Source organism: Tenrec ecaudatus, chromosome 1 (assembly GCF_050624435.1).
Source record: "Tenrec ecaudatus isolate mTenEca1 chromosome 1, mTenEca1.hap1, whole genome shotgun sequence".
NCBI lineage: Eukaryota > Metazoa > Chordata > Mammalia > Afrosoricida > Tenrecidae > Tenrec > Tenrec ecaudatus.
The window spans coordinates 148,856,221-148,871,326 of NC_134530.1; the positions used below are offsets into that span (position 1 = coordinate 148,856,221).

At 35.5% G+C, this 15,106-nt stretch overlaps 1 protein-coding gene and 1 pseudogene across 1 annotated transcript in view; one reads left to right on the plus strand and one right to left on the minus strand.

Moving 5' to 3' along the window:
- Positions 1-15,106, minus strand: part of RSBN1 (round spermatid basic protein 1) — a 55,035-nt gene that overhangs the window by 33,932 nt on the left and 5,997 nt on the right. The window contains exon 2 of the mRNA XM_075559577.1: positions 3,561-4,234. Coding sequence (XP_075415692.1) covers positions 3,561-4,234 — 674 coding nt within the window. The remainder of the gene's footprint in view (positions 1-3,560; positions 4,235-15,106) is intronic.
- Positions 10,643-11,859, plus strand: LOC142429206 (zinc finger CCCH domain-containing protein 15 pseudogene; annotated as a pseudogene).

The window sequence follows — 15,106 nt, forward strand, 5'->3', positions numbered from 1 at the left end:
AGAGGCACTTTGAGTAGCAATGTCCTAAAGAAAAAGCAAGGCTTACAATATTTGAATATCCCTGGTTTGCTAAGTACTGATCTTGATAAAGTTTCCAATTAAATTTCTAACCGACCAATCTAACATTCTTCTATCCTTATCTTACTTGGTCCTTCATATAGATGTCATTCTTAGTCACTGTATATTCTTACAACCTAGGTCTTCTTCCTAGCGCTAGTTCTTGGTCTTTCTCATACTTACAATGCAGGCAGATTACAGGATTCCATTCTTGGATTTGTCCCTTTTCCACGGTAGATGCTATCCCTGGATCTCCAACCTTCTACTGGATCTCACTTCTGCATCACCAACCTAGACATGTCTCCCAATCTATTCAACTGTCTAAAGTTTCTTTCTAACAGCAAGTTACCCACAAGTACCTACAACTCAAAATATCTCAAAGTGAATTTTTTATCAATCTTTTACCAAATAAATCAACTTTTTGCACTGTGTAATGACTCTGTTTAGCACCAATATATACTAATTTATGTAAACCACTTTTTAAAACTACACCAAATTCAGCCAATCCTAGTTTCTAATTATTTTTCAGATCCCTTTAGTGGGAACATTTCTCATCCAGTGACTCCAGTAACCTAACCAGTATTCTTGCTTCTAATCTCATTTCCCCTCTCAAATATATCCCCTGCATTTACTATGTATAATCTCTGTAATATTGTTTCCCTCATTAAAATTTACCAATAACTTCCTATTACCTTTAAGAAAAAATACTAGCTTTTTGGCACATCATATAAAGCGCTTCACAATCGTAATTTTCTCTCTCCAGTCTCAACATCCTAAACAGCATGCATTCTGTTCACATCTGTAGCTTCCTGAAGCGCTATCTCTAATGCCTGCATATGCAGACTACTTCTTTTGCTTAAAATTGTCCTTTCGCTGCTTTCTTATCTACACATTCATCTTCTTTCAATATGCTACTTAAGGATTTGAATGTCTTTTCTAATTACTTCATGTCTATGTTAAATATACCGACAAACTGTACCCCCTTTATTATAGAGCTATCTCTATGTATTTCTCAAGTATTTACCAAACTGTATAACAATTGCTGGTTTACTACACTCCCACCCCCCACAAGTCTGTGAGCTAAATGAGCTTATTAATTAATCCTTTAATGAAGAGTTATCAGTACATGGCAGGTTCCCAATCAATGCTTGTAGAAAAAGTATTTTGAAATATAGTCATGAACAACTATGACTCAATATTTCAACTGCCAATAACTTTCAATAACAGGATTTCTATGGTAATAGAAAACTTATTCTTTATGGGCTTAAAAGAACTTCCTAAGAGTTCTCAAAACATCCAAAATACTCACCTAATTCCTAGCAATCTAAAGGTATATTAGAGATAAGACCTGTTACTAGTTGTTCTAAGAGACAGTACTAATCTCTTTTTATGTTTGAAGTATTGTTCAGGTTTGCATCCCTGGCTCTTCTAACTATATGATGTTGAATAACAAAGAACGTTTCAAAGCCTCTCAAAATTTCTTCATTGTAAATGAAGATAAAAGTATTCATCTATCCCATAGGTTGTTTTCAGGTATGAGTGTGAAAGTATTTTTGTAGGCCATGAAGTGCTTAAATAAACTTGAGCCACCATGTGAGCTTCTATGCCGACAACAGCCAAATATTTTACAGGCACGTACTTAACGAATGGACTAATTAAACCTCCCATTCCCATCCCACACCTCTTCCCAATGAATGAAGATTCATAAGCAAAATTAAGTTCGAAGGCCATCAGAACACAAGATTCATTCAACAGTCCTCAACATTCTTATGTGATTAAAATGTTTAATGAGAAATACAACTAATTAAATAACAATTTAACATGTTCTTAACACGTTATTTTATATATCTTAAGGTAAGTTGTTGGTACAGTCATTGAAATTTCAGCTCCGTTTTAAAAAAAAAAGAATTGGAGGACAAAAATCAGCAGGGAATATTCAGGGGTATTTTCTTCTATTAACTACTTAGACTGGGCATTGTCTGTTGATATACAAATTTGATCTACTACAGAATAACCAACATGAAAGCTAAAAAAAGTCGCTCTTATAAAGCCAGGACGTTTCCCCACACATATTTCTGCTTTTATTTCTCAGATATGCTTATCCGTGTATGAAACAAGAGAAAATTTGCTGCATTTTTCTAAACTAAAAAGTGACAAAGGATGGTTGTCTGTGCTCTCAGCAGCCTTTCTTTATAATAGACAGGGACTTATGAGATGATGGGGCTACATGAGGAGACCTCTGCTTCTTTGCAATATTTATAAAAATAGGATTCCTTACGTTTCAATGGGCCAAACTCCTTTTTAAAAAAGTAAGAAAAAGAAAAAACAAAATCTACTAAAAATGTCAGTACTTCAGTACCTGATTGTGGTAACAAGGCCAAAATCCAAGACGAAGCCCTTTATTGCACATCGTGTTCCAACGTCTTGGGCAGCCCCATCTTGCGACCTCTCCAGATTGACTGCTCCTGCTCTCTCTACTGCAGAGAGAACTTCAATTAGAGAAATTCTGACGCTCATAAATCTAAACTGGACACTCCCCTCACAAGAGGCATGGATGGTAAGAATCACTAAAAAAGATTCACATTAGAGAGGTTTTCCAATAAATTGAAATGGCTTGAAACCACTGTGATGCAGGCAGCTGAGAGTCTTACTATGCAACAATCTACTTTACTTGGAAAAAAATTCTTAAGGGAAGACTGGCAACTTATTAGATAACCTGGAAAAAAACAGGCTATATAATCATAAATCCCTAAAACGTGAAAGTCTCCAATGAACTTGTTAGAACTTATAATACATAAAGTACAAAAGCTGGTAGCTGACCACTCATAATCCTATTATGAGGAAGCAAGAAAAAACCTAGAACACATATTAATTTCATTTTATTCCCTAAAATAAAAAACTTCATTTGAAAAAAAGGTCGGTTAAATTCCACTGGTTAGGAAGGAGGGGTTTCCCTGCTGACTTAAGCCTAGCTGCCCAAGCACGGCTTCCGAAAGTGCCTTCACCCACAAGTGTGCAGGCAGGAGGAGCAGAGGCTGTGGCGGTCTTCCTGGTGACCCTTCCAAGTCACATATAGGGGGTGTTTCTGGGATAGACTGCCAACAAGTTACTGAAAGGAGAGAAACAAAAAAGAAGCAAATACCTGGCCAATGCCCTCGGGTGCTTCCTTGTGACCTAAGAGAGTCTGAAAGGCAGTTGAGACTACTAAATATAAACACAGGCAAGACCTGATGGGCGAAGAAACAAGTGTTTTCTTCAAACTGACTCCCCAGAAAGACTTCTAATAATGGGTAACACACATTGCTTAAACCAAGCAAATAACAAATCCTCCCTCCCCAGAAAGAACTCCAGCAATTAAGATTCTTCATTGAAAGGAGTTCAGTTTGAAATAGCTTTTCCACCAAGAATTTGCATCAGAAACTTGAGCTATGAAACATAAAGGCTAATACTGTTGAGAAAATGCAACTGCTTAATGAAATAATTTAACAATGCTTTTATCTTACCTGAGTATGAAAGTTTGAAATGGTTGTTGTTTCTATATCTTTCTTGCCCAGAATTTCCATTTTCACTGGAGTGTTGGGGAAATTAAAAGCGAAGTAGTCCAAGAAGTCTGGGAGATAAGCAGCCGCTCCATGCACTATTGCTAAAGCATAATAAGCAGCATTTTTCTCATTTTCGCTGAATGTCAAAGCAAGAAACTCTTCAGAAAATCTCTCCATCTCCATTGGAGACAAAAATGAGAGTTCATCCATGTAAGCATGAAGGACAAGAGCACCACCATTGGACTGGCGTTCCTCATGAATAAAGTTGCTAAATTTAGTACCTGTTTTTAAGAAATTTCTACGAATAGAATGCTCCTGGTGAGTCATAAAAGGTGTTTGTACTCCCTGGGGTACCCGATATTCTTGCATGCCCAAATTTAACCGGCACAGCTGCTCATCTTTCAGATACCTGAAGGACTCTTTATTAACTCCTGAAGTGCTATTTATTTGTCCTTGGGTGAGGATTTCCTTACTGATGCGGGTCAGGCCAGCACAGACGGTTTGTACTTCCTTATTATACATTTTAAGGCGTCTTCCTCGCATATCTTCTCGGTGTTTCTTCTTCTTTTTCTTCTTTATTTTCTTCAAGACAAAATCATCAGCTCTCTGGGTTTTACCATTTTCATCTGGTGTTTCTGGCCACAATAATTAAAAAGAAGTTAGTTGCTAGGCCCAGTGTCAAGATACAATCTTCTTAAAAGTATCTGATCTCAAAATAAATAGCCTATTCTTGGTTTCTCTAAATTTGCCATACTTAGAAAATGAAAGAGATTAAAAAATCATACAACACTAGAACAGTTCTAGTTAATACTAGTGCTCGAAAGTAGTTGACACACAAGGGCAAAGTGTACAATTTAGTATGGTTGGCAATTAAAACTAAAGGAAATAGTCAAGCAATTCTTATGTGCTGATTCTATGGATTATTTGTCTAGATACCATTCTTCTCAAATCTAAATTGAAACTCATTTTGCTGTTAGTCTACAAACAATGATACACATAGGTGAATCAAGCAGAGATGACGCAAGCTATACCCTTTGCCACCATCAGTTTTTATCCATCAAATTAGCAAGATTGGGGTGGGGTGTCATTTTAATATACTGATGCTGGAAATATATACTGGTATAACTTCCATGGGCAGTAATGTGGTTTTACGTATCAATAGCTTTGAAAATATTTATAACCCTCAGATTCAGAAATCCTACTTCCAAGTAAAAACTGCTTTCAAAATAATTGAAGATAAGACAAAAATGTCCGTAATAGAATTAAGTTAAACAACAAAAACATGGAATCTGTAAAATAGTCAAAAAATCTGATTGATTAAACTCTGGTATTTACATACTATAAAATAACCCAGTAATTATAAATTACACTGATTAAAAGAAATGACATACAAATTAGAAGGTGTAAGATTATTTACATTGTCACCACTCCAGAAAGCACTCTCTCCCCCACCCAAATTAGACAGCTGCTCCAGTGCTACACATCCCTGCTGTAGTCCACCTCCCAGAGTACTTATCACATTCTGTTATGACATATTTAATTTCTCATCTTTCTGCTAACCTTTAAGCAATCTAAGGTCCGAGGTAATATATTTTACTCACCTTTCTTTACAGAGTACCAAACACATGTACAATCTGGTCTCATTTTTATAATACTAAATATGTATTCATTAAAGCATTTAGTGAGCACCTACTATGTGATAATTATAGTCTTCTGGGCAGTGAAAATATGGTATTAAAAAAAGGAAGCATTATCCCTATTCTCTTGGAGCTTATGGTCTAATTGGACAAGAAAAAGAAAGTACTGTCAATGGTCTTAAATAAGACGGTGAAGCAGGTGAAGGTCGAGGAAAAAATACTCCACAGAGAAGAAACAACTAACAAAAGACCTAAAGAGAGGTAAAATTCTAGCTGAGGTTACCTACCTTTTGTATGTATACAAGAAAGAAAATTTTCTAGATAAGTATATACCAGGTTGCACAAGACAGAATATAATCAATTGCACTGAATTATACATGTAGAAGTTGTTAAATTGGGAGAATGAGTCGTCGTGTATATTTTTGCAACAAGTAAAAAGAAATAATTACACTAATAACAATGAGTACAGGAAGGATAAAATGTTCTAAAATTGGGCAATAGAAAAGAGGGTGAACAAAGACATCGGACAGTGTAAGACATGACAAAATAATAATTTATGAATTATCAAGGGTTCATGGAGGAGAAAAAAATGAGGAGCTGATACCAAGGGCTCAAGTAAAAAGCAAATGTTTTGAGAACAATGAGGGCAACAAATGTACAAATGTGCTTGACACAATGGATGTGTGTATGGATTGTGATAACAGTTGGATGAGCCCCCAATAAAATGATTTTTTAATGTTCTAAAATTGATTGTAGTAATGACTGTACAACCCTTGACACAAATAAACTATTGAATTGTATGACATGTGCAAGAAGTGTCAATAAAATTGTTTTAAAAGAAAAAGTTTTACCAAAGTAATAGTGATGGTTAGACAGTAGAATTATACTTAACTAGCTTTTCTCATTTTGCTTATTTGTATTTTCTAATTTTCTATAACAAACATGTATATATTCTACAATTTTAAAAATTACTTTTAGGTTTTAAAGCATTACCATGGATTAGCAGACTCAATTATTAAATCACATTTTTAATTTACTGGTTGGGAAAAATACCTTGCAAAAGTATCTTTAGGACTAAATATCAAATAGGGTTTTGAACAACCTTTACACTTGATGTGATATTTACTGTACAAAATTTATGTAGCCAACAGCAGTATTTCTAACAAAATTCAAGCAATTCAGTGTTTACATACTCCAACTAATCTTACTATTACATCTAGGAAGAATCAAGTTAAATAAATAATACAGTAAAGAATTTACTTGGGAGAGGGGGAAGGAGCTGACACCAAGGGCACAATAGAAAATGATGGCAACATATGTACAAATATGCTTGATATAATTGATGTTTGGATTGGTACAAGGGCTGTTAAGAGTCCTCAATAATAAGGGTGCTTTACTCAATTGATGTATGTACGGATTGTGATAAGAGTTGTACGAGTCCCCAATAAAATGATATATTTTAAAAAAAGAGCCCTCAATAAAATGTTTTAAAAATTTTACTTGGTAAATGGAAATATATGATAGCTACAGTACTCTAGTTAGTCATTCTAAAGCAACACTTTATGAAACCTTCTAAAGAAAATACTTAAAAGCGCAAGTCAAAGATTTGAAAGCGTATCAGACACAGAATGATTTTAATTCTAGTATTTGTTTAAAAAAAACCTTGCATTTGCAAACATTACATGTAATTAAATTAAGATTATATATTAAAATATATGTGCGATCAGTTTGCTTCTGTTATTAAGAGGAAAAGCATTCATTCATTATTCTATAGATACATCTTTGAGAATTAATCTTAGTCATTTATATTTAAAAATAAATAATAATAAATAACCTAAATCCATTTTCCCATATCTCAGATCAGTAATGGAGGCAATTCTCCCAAGCAACTAAATGTTAATGCCATTAAATGTAAAGGTTAAACTAATTTTAAAATAGTTACCTAATTATACTCAGCTAAATGTCTGAACAATTTCATAGAAAAAGAAAAAAATCTGACTAGATCCTGTGATTTTAAATTTTCAGTATTTGGTATGCCCTAGATCTGCCACCAAAATTAACACCAAGAGTGAGCTGCCATGATTTTAACACATTTTCTGTATTACTATTAGATTTTCACTTTATTTCTAAGGTAGTCATGTCTCTATAGGTTTTATTACAAATTCATTTTTATGAGACCTTTCAGTTAGTTCAACATGTCTCATCTCAAAAATAACAAAAAAGCACTACATAAGGAAATAAAAAGGACTTTAAATTGGCTATGATTTCATATAAAAAGTATAAACTATCTCCTTGCTAACAGATTTAGAAAATTCAACCTTTATAAAATTTGCAACTATCTGTGTCATAATAGGAGCCCTAGTGGTGCTGTGGGTTAAATGTCGCTGCTAACCACAAGGTTGGCAGTTCGAACTCATCAGCTACTCCAAGGAAGAAAATTGAGACTACCTGCCCCTATAAAGACTTTTAGGAGTCTAACCCCATGCATGTTCTTAAACCCTATACGTGTTCCTAAGTTATTATAAAACAAAGACTCACTGCCATCAAGTTGCTTTTGACTTACAGCAACTATAGATAAATATCATAGGCTATACATCCTTACAGGAGCAGATAGCCTCTTTTTCCCAAGGAGCAGCTGGTGAGTTTGAACTGCCAATCTTCCAGTTAGCAGCCCAATACAAAACCCACAGTACCATCAAGGCTCCTTAAATTATTTTGGTGGCAGTTAACTGAGAATGTCATACCTTTATACTTTTCTAAAGCTTGTTGTAACAGGTCAGTCATAAGTGCTTTATGAGAAAGACACTAAAGCTGCTTTGCTTTGAACAAAAAATATTATTTAATAAGACAATGTCGGACGTCTTCACTACCTTTCCATTTCTGGTATAAGTATTCTTGTTTTTAAACAACATATCCAGGCAATCACATTTTGAACATTTCCCTATAGTGCAAAAGTTAAAATTTATTGATAATCAATTCTTTATAGGAAAGAGCCAAAATATACTATTTTCTATGACTGAGGACCTACAGTATCTACAGCTTTCACATATCAAACTGAGATAAAATAGCTTCCTACAGTAAAACCTACAATGCATAACTCTATCTTATATTATAGCTCAGAACTGAAAAAAGAGTAATTTATATCCTCGTTTCTACAACTCATGGTGAATAAGAAAAGGCACAATAATTATACTTTTAAATATCTTATTTATAACACTAAAGATAAAGGCTAAAGTTGTTTTATGAAAAATTCTTTTGGGTCTTATTGAGAATTATTGCCGTTCTGGGGGAGGGAGGGAAAAAAGGAGGAGGTGCTACCAAGGGCTCAAGTAGAAAGAAAATGTTTTGGAAAGGATGATGGCAACATATGTAGAAATGTGCTAGATACAATTGAAGTATGGACTGCTATAAGAGCTGTAAGAGCCCCCAAAATACAATGATTTAAAAAATAAGTTATTTCCATTCTACATAAGAACCTAATAAAAAATTTATAAACTGCTCTTTTTAAAGGGAAATTTAGTGTACCATCAAATGTTTATCACATTGTCTCACTTTACCCCCTTGCCCATCTACAGTAAAGTGTATTTAAGAGCTACTGGTTGGATTTGAAACCCTGTTCTATCCCTTCCTAGCAATATAACCTTGTACAGTTCTCTGTACTTTTTCATTGGCAAAGGGAGGGATTCTGAATCTTCTCATAAAATTACTGTGCAGATTAAATGAAACAGATGCAAAGTACTTAGGCTATTACTAGTACTCAATCAATATGCTCATTATTATTACCCCCAAATAGTTGAATTTTATAGGACATATAGTACTAGCTCCAAAGACTTTCTAAAGTCTTTGGGAAAGATCTTAAATTTCTTTAAATCTCAACTTTCTTATGTGTGGGATTATAAAGAGACTTTTCCCCAGCTTTGTCTCCCCCAAAGACATGGCAAACATTAGGGGCTTTTTGCCAGCACATGGTGGGAGGTCAGAAGCTTAGAGACATCCTCCCTGAAGGCAGTCAGTTGTCAGACAGGTAGGGTTGTTAAAGACAATGGGCTACTTCTCCCTAATGGCTTTTGACCATTAATTTGGTCCCTGTAGGTAGGGTTTACACCCTACTGATAATGGTTTCTATGGAGATCCAGCTAATAGATCAAACCAGCTCAGTGACATCCAAAGTTGAGACTGCCATCTTGAATCTAGGATCCGCCCATCTTGTCACATGTATATCCCCAATCCCTCCTCTTCCTATTGCGTGTATATCCCTAGATTGTCCCCTTCTCATTGCTGAATATAACCTTTAGTGCAACCCCTTCCTGTGATGTACGTCTTTACCTGTAATTAGTGGGCTTGCACTCTCCCCAAAGGTACATAGGCCTGGGTTAGCAATAAAGATCTCTCTCTCTCTCAGCTCCTCCCTTGGCCTCTCCTGGGTTCCCCCACTCCTGTCCCATCCTCACTCCCCTGTTCCCTTTCCCCTTGGCCTCCTTCCCTTCCCCCCCTCTCCATGTGGAGGGTTAATTTTAAGGACTAAATGAGATCATGAATATACGGTATACAAAGCACTTGATAAGAGTAATCATCATGAGTGTCATAATAACAACAGTATTTGATAGCATTCCTAAAAATAACTGCCAAAGGCTCTGGAATAGCAAAACTAGAACTGGAATCTAATTTTTAAGATTTCCTATTTTATCTCAATTGAGGTTTCTCTCTGATTTTGTTTCTGTTGTTAGCTTTTTGTATGTTTTCCTATTTATGAAATCCGGGATAAGTAAATCTATAGAGAAAGTAGCTGGTTATCTGGGGGTATGGGAGGAGAGGTTGGGGCAAGTGGGGGCTAATAACAAAGAGTACAAGGAGGAAGAAAATGTTCTTGAACTGATTATAGTTCTAGAACTGATTTCACAATTCTTTTTAATATGACTAAACTATTAAACTATATGCAAATAAAACTATTTTTAAAATACTATTTAAAAATATGGAGGAACAGTATTAGAGCTTGCAGAAGGCTATGGATGATCATGAAAGCCCAAAACCCATTCACAGGGTCTTCCACTTGGATTAAGGCTCAGGCGAATCACCTTTGACGATGGAACGAGAATGCCTTGGTATTAGAGTCTTTTGTAGGGTGGCTTAATGCCTTTGTGGTTAGGTCAAAATGTGATACCTTATGACTTCATTTCCCTCTTGATCCAATATTTAAGGTTCCAGATTTTTTATATTTTCTACTCTTTCCCTATTGAAGTTTTTCTCTTTGATTCTGTCTTTGTTGTTGGGCTGTTTGTGTTTTGCTTTGATTCATATGTTTTTTACTTATGAAACCCAGGATAGGTAAACCAATAAAGACAACTGGGAGGTCTTCCTACTCCTGCTGTGGGCCAGAGCCGCTGACAGCCCAACTGTGCCCAGCTGATGCTGCCTGTTGTCCACACGCCCTCAAGAAGAAGAAAGGAAAGATCACCAAAGATGAAAACTTGTGGTCTAAAGAATAAGAAAGGAGCAAATTAACATAAGTCTATGAAAGCTGGTATTCATCAAGTTAAATTTGGTCAACAAAGTTCACGTCAGGTAGCAATAATGTAAAGCTGAAAAGAAATTGAAAATGACAAGAAAGAATCACAGGAGTAAATGAATTCAAACCTGTTGTTGCTGTTCAAAAAATAAGTAAAGGCGCCGATCCCCAATCTGTGGCATGTGCATTCCTCAAGCAAAGACAATGAACTAAAGGAGATGAGTCCAAGTTCTCTCATGACTGGACTCTGGAGAGAAAATGTGAAAACTGAGGGGTTTGCACTGATTGATTCAAGATTAAACACTAGAAACACTACCATGGATAACTTGGATGAGGAAAAACTGGAAGAAATGAACAAGCAGCATGGTGAGGTAGAAAAGAAAAAAACAAAAACTCAAACAGTGCAAGCATTTCCTTGAAGCTACTGAAAACAACAGGTATTGGATGGTTTGGGGTATGCCCTGGAGGGGATGAAATGTGTATGCATCATCATGCAATTCCCCTGGATTTGTGTTGAAAAATGAAAACAAGAAAGAGGAAACAAAATGAAATTTCATTACAAGATCTTCTTGAAAGATAGCGTTCTACCCTAGGTTCAAATGTTACCAGAATCACTCTAGAATCTTTTTTTGCATGGATAAAAAGGAAAAGACAAGAAAAGATGGACAAACTTGGGCAAGATCTGGAAAGAAGAAAAGCAGGCTTCAAAGCAGGAAAGCACTAATGATCAGCAGTCATAAGGTGTTTGAATTTTGTCCTGAACTGGTTGGTAACGATGATAACTTGTTACACCCAGGGAACAGCCAGTGATGAGCCTGATGATTCTGTGAACATAAATCTCATAGATTTAAGACTATACATCCCAAGAGATGTGGATGAGACAGTATTATCAAGGCCCATCTTGAAAGATTCAGCATACATCCTTCAGAAAGGGATGAAAACAAATTAACTGAAGCTTCCGGAGGTGGGGCAGAAAAGGAAGCGGTTTGGAAGAGGATAATGAAGGGGAGGCACAGGAAAATGGCGCCATTCATGCTGTTCCTGCTGAAGAAAATATTTTCACTGGGAAGATTGGGATGAACTAGAAGAATAAAACGTGCTTGATTTAGAAGCCTGACACCAAAGAAGGTAATGAACAAAGTCAGCTCAGCATGAGTTGAAATTGACAACATTAATTTTTCCACCTAAAATTCTTGCACAGAATGTTTATTTACAGTGCTGATTGTGGAGGGCTAACCCTCTCCAAAAATAGAAATGTTCTCCCTACATCTTCTCTCCAGACTTTTGACTATATCTCATAGTAACTTCAGAGTAGTTCCTGAAAAACTGAAATATAATGGTCATTTCAGAAAATAACTGATTGTTGTAAATGTCCACTCAAGTAGGATGGGTAACTGCTTTTCCAACTTTAGGTTTTCATTGGGCATGTGTTATTGTCAGGAATGAGATGAATCTAAATACAAAGTATCTTCCATTTAATGTCATTATTGAGAGGTTTCATGTTTTTAATATATTAAAGAGAATGCCTAAAATATGAACATGAGACTTCATAAAAGGAATTGTTAATATAGAGTCAGTGTTGTTTCATCGTTGGGCAATTAGATATTAGAGATAGACCTTCTTCGATCTGTTAAGATCAGCTGGGTTATCTTGTGTTAAACTGTTAAATGTATCGTGCTTCCTTTTTGTATGCCAATAAACTTGTAAACAAAGTCTGTCTTAACATTCAAACCTAAAAAAAAAACCAACAACGGATTAAGAGAGTTAACAAGTAGTAAAGGAAAAATGTTATGACATGTGACTTGTATGCCAATGAAACTGTTAAAAGTAGTACACTATTAAAAAAAACTTGATGGTAATTACCAACTTAAATATGTAATGTAGTGTGCCAAAAGAGAATCTCATTAAAAAGAGAGAAAAAGAAAAAAAATTAGAAAATTATTATTCACCGAGTGTCCAGCTAGGGACATTTGTTATCCCATTTTAAGTCCTCAAACAAACCAGTGAGGAAAACATATGCATCTTTTTTAGCGATGGAAACAGCACCTAAAACAAGGTGTGTCACTTATATTAGGGCACAAAAGTAGCAAGTGACAGACAAGAAACAAACTCTCACCAGTTTCCAAAATTTATCCCCTTGATGATCATCAAAGATTATGCAATCTCATTTAAAGGCTTGGGAAAACTGATAAAGGGGGCATTACTTCATTCAAAATTCCTCTGATGATTGTAAAGATTGAGCTCACAATTATGTTACACAAAATGCAAATGTTTTCAAGTTCTGACTTTTTTATTATCTGATGAAATTATCTCCTCATATTAATTTTCTGTTAAAATCACCCCAATATAACTTCCGACTCCTACAGTCCAAAACAATCACGTATTTCTGGATTTAAAATTTCTGCCACTAGGTTTTTTATATTACATAGAACTTCCACTATTTGTCCGGTTTAGAAATACTTCGCCAGTCACAGCAGTTAAGCAATTGGTAGAGATGGGGAAACAGTGAGAAAGGAAGTCTAGCTCGATAAGGACGAACATGAGTCATCATGTCATTTACTGGGGATTGACACCCCCACGCACACACACCTTTACTTCATAAACTAAAATGAAGCATTATTAAAATTTACTAATGAAAAATAATACAAAGATGTATTGCATTATTTTTGGTGGGTTTTTTGACAAGGTATATTTGTTCTATGCTTACATAAGTAACAAGAGGGAAAGAAAAAATATACGATTTCTGAAGACACAGAGGAGACCTGGTGTCATAGTGGTTATGCATTGGGCTGCTAATCACAAGGTCAGCAGTTCGAAACCACCGGCTGCCCCAAAGAATTAAAACAGGGCCTACTGCTGTCATAGTTCGTCTCAGAAACTCACAGGGGTAGTTCTACCCAGTCCTTTAGGGTCACTATGAGTGGCATCAACTTCATGGCAGTAGGTTTGGTTTGGGTTTTATAGAAATCCAAATATGCTTAGTGAAAAATGAAAAGCCAACTAACTGGACAGCGCGTCAAAAGAACTGAGTTCTGGATTCTCTTCTACGACCCACCATTTAACCTCTTTGAAATCATTTTACTTCCTGTCTCACAGATGAACGAAATTGACTTTGAGCAGTAACAAATTAGGTTTCTGTTCAACTACTCATGAGCCATTCCAACCATGTGGGACTAGTAATTTGTGATTAGTTTATGCACGAATTTGGAGTGAGTGATGAGAAGCTGGAGCACAGGATCATGTTTCTTAGCTAAATGACCTACCTCAGGAACTGACATACTATTCCTATGAAGGCCAGGGCAGTAGGCTTTGCAAGCCATAGGGTCTCTGTCTCAACCACCCCACACTGTAACTGTATTAAGAAAACTGCCACCGACAATACCTAAAATAAACAAGTGAATTGTGTTCGATGAAAACTGTATTTCTAGAAACCAAAAATTGAAGTTTATAATAACATCACGTCATGGGTTTCTTTGGGTTTTCCCCCCAACAATTTAAAATGTGAAAGTCATTTAGTGGTTTGGGGGATGGGATGAGTGATAGACACACAAACACATCGGCCATATAAAAACAAGTGGTAGAACTATTTTTTATACAGATGCAAAAGTAACTCCATAAAGGATGGGTAGTCTTTTCAACAAATGGGACTGGAGGAAACGAATATTCACTGGCAACAACATTATTTTTAAAAAAAGAATCACAACCTAACCCTCATACTTTATACAAAACTAACTCAAAATAGATCAAAGATTCAAAATATAAAAGGCAGAACTAGAAAACTTTTAGAAAAAAATAGACACTCTTTGGGACCTAGGGCTTGGAACATCAGAAAGGATTATCAAAAGCAAGATTAATTTTTTTTAAATCAGAAAATTGGCTATCGTCCAAATTAAAAATGTTTCTTTGCTCTGTGAAAAATCTTATTAAGAGAGTGGAAAGACAAGATACAAACTGGTTTAAAAAATTATTTTTGCAAATGACATTTCTGACTAAAGACTTAGCACACATACTTGAGTATAAGCCGACCCGAATATCAGCCGAGGCACATGATTTTACCACAAAAACTGCATTAAAAATGTGCTGAAAAACTTGGCTTACATACGAGTGTATGGTATATCTAAAATACCCAGGAACTCTAACTTAACCAAACTAAAAAATCAAATTCACTGTCATTGAGTCCCAAAGAATAGCATTTGCTTATTATTAGGGCATTTTGAATCATTAGGTATTCATCCACACAGTCCTGATCTGGAACATGGTTTCTTTTTGTTTCTTAATCTTAAAAAAAAAAAAAATCTTTACAAGGCATCCATTTTCTTCAATCATTAATGTAAACAATTACTGCACTGACATAGTCAAATTCT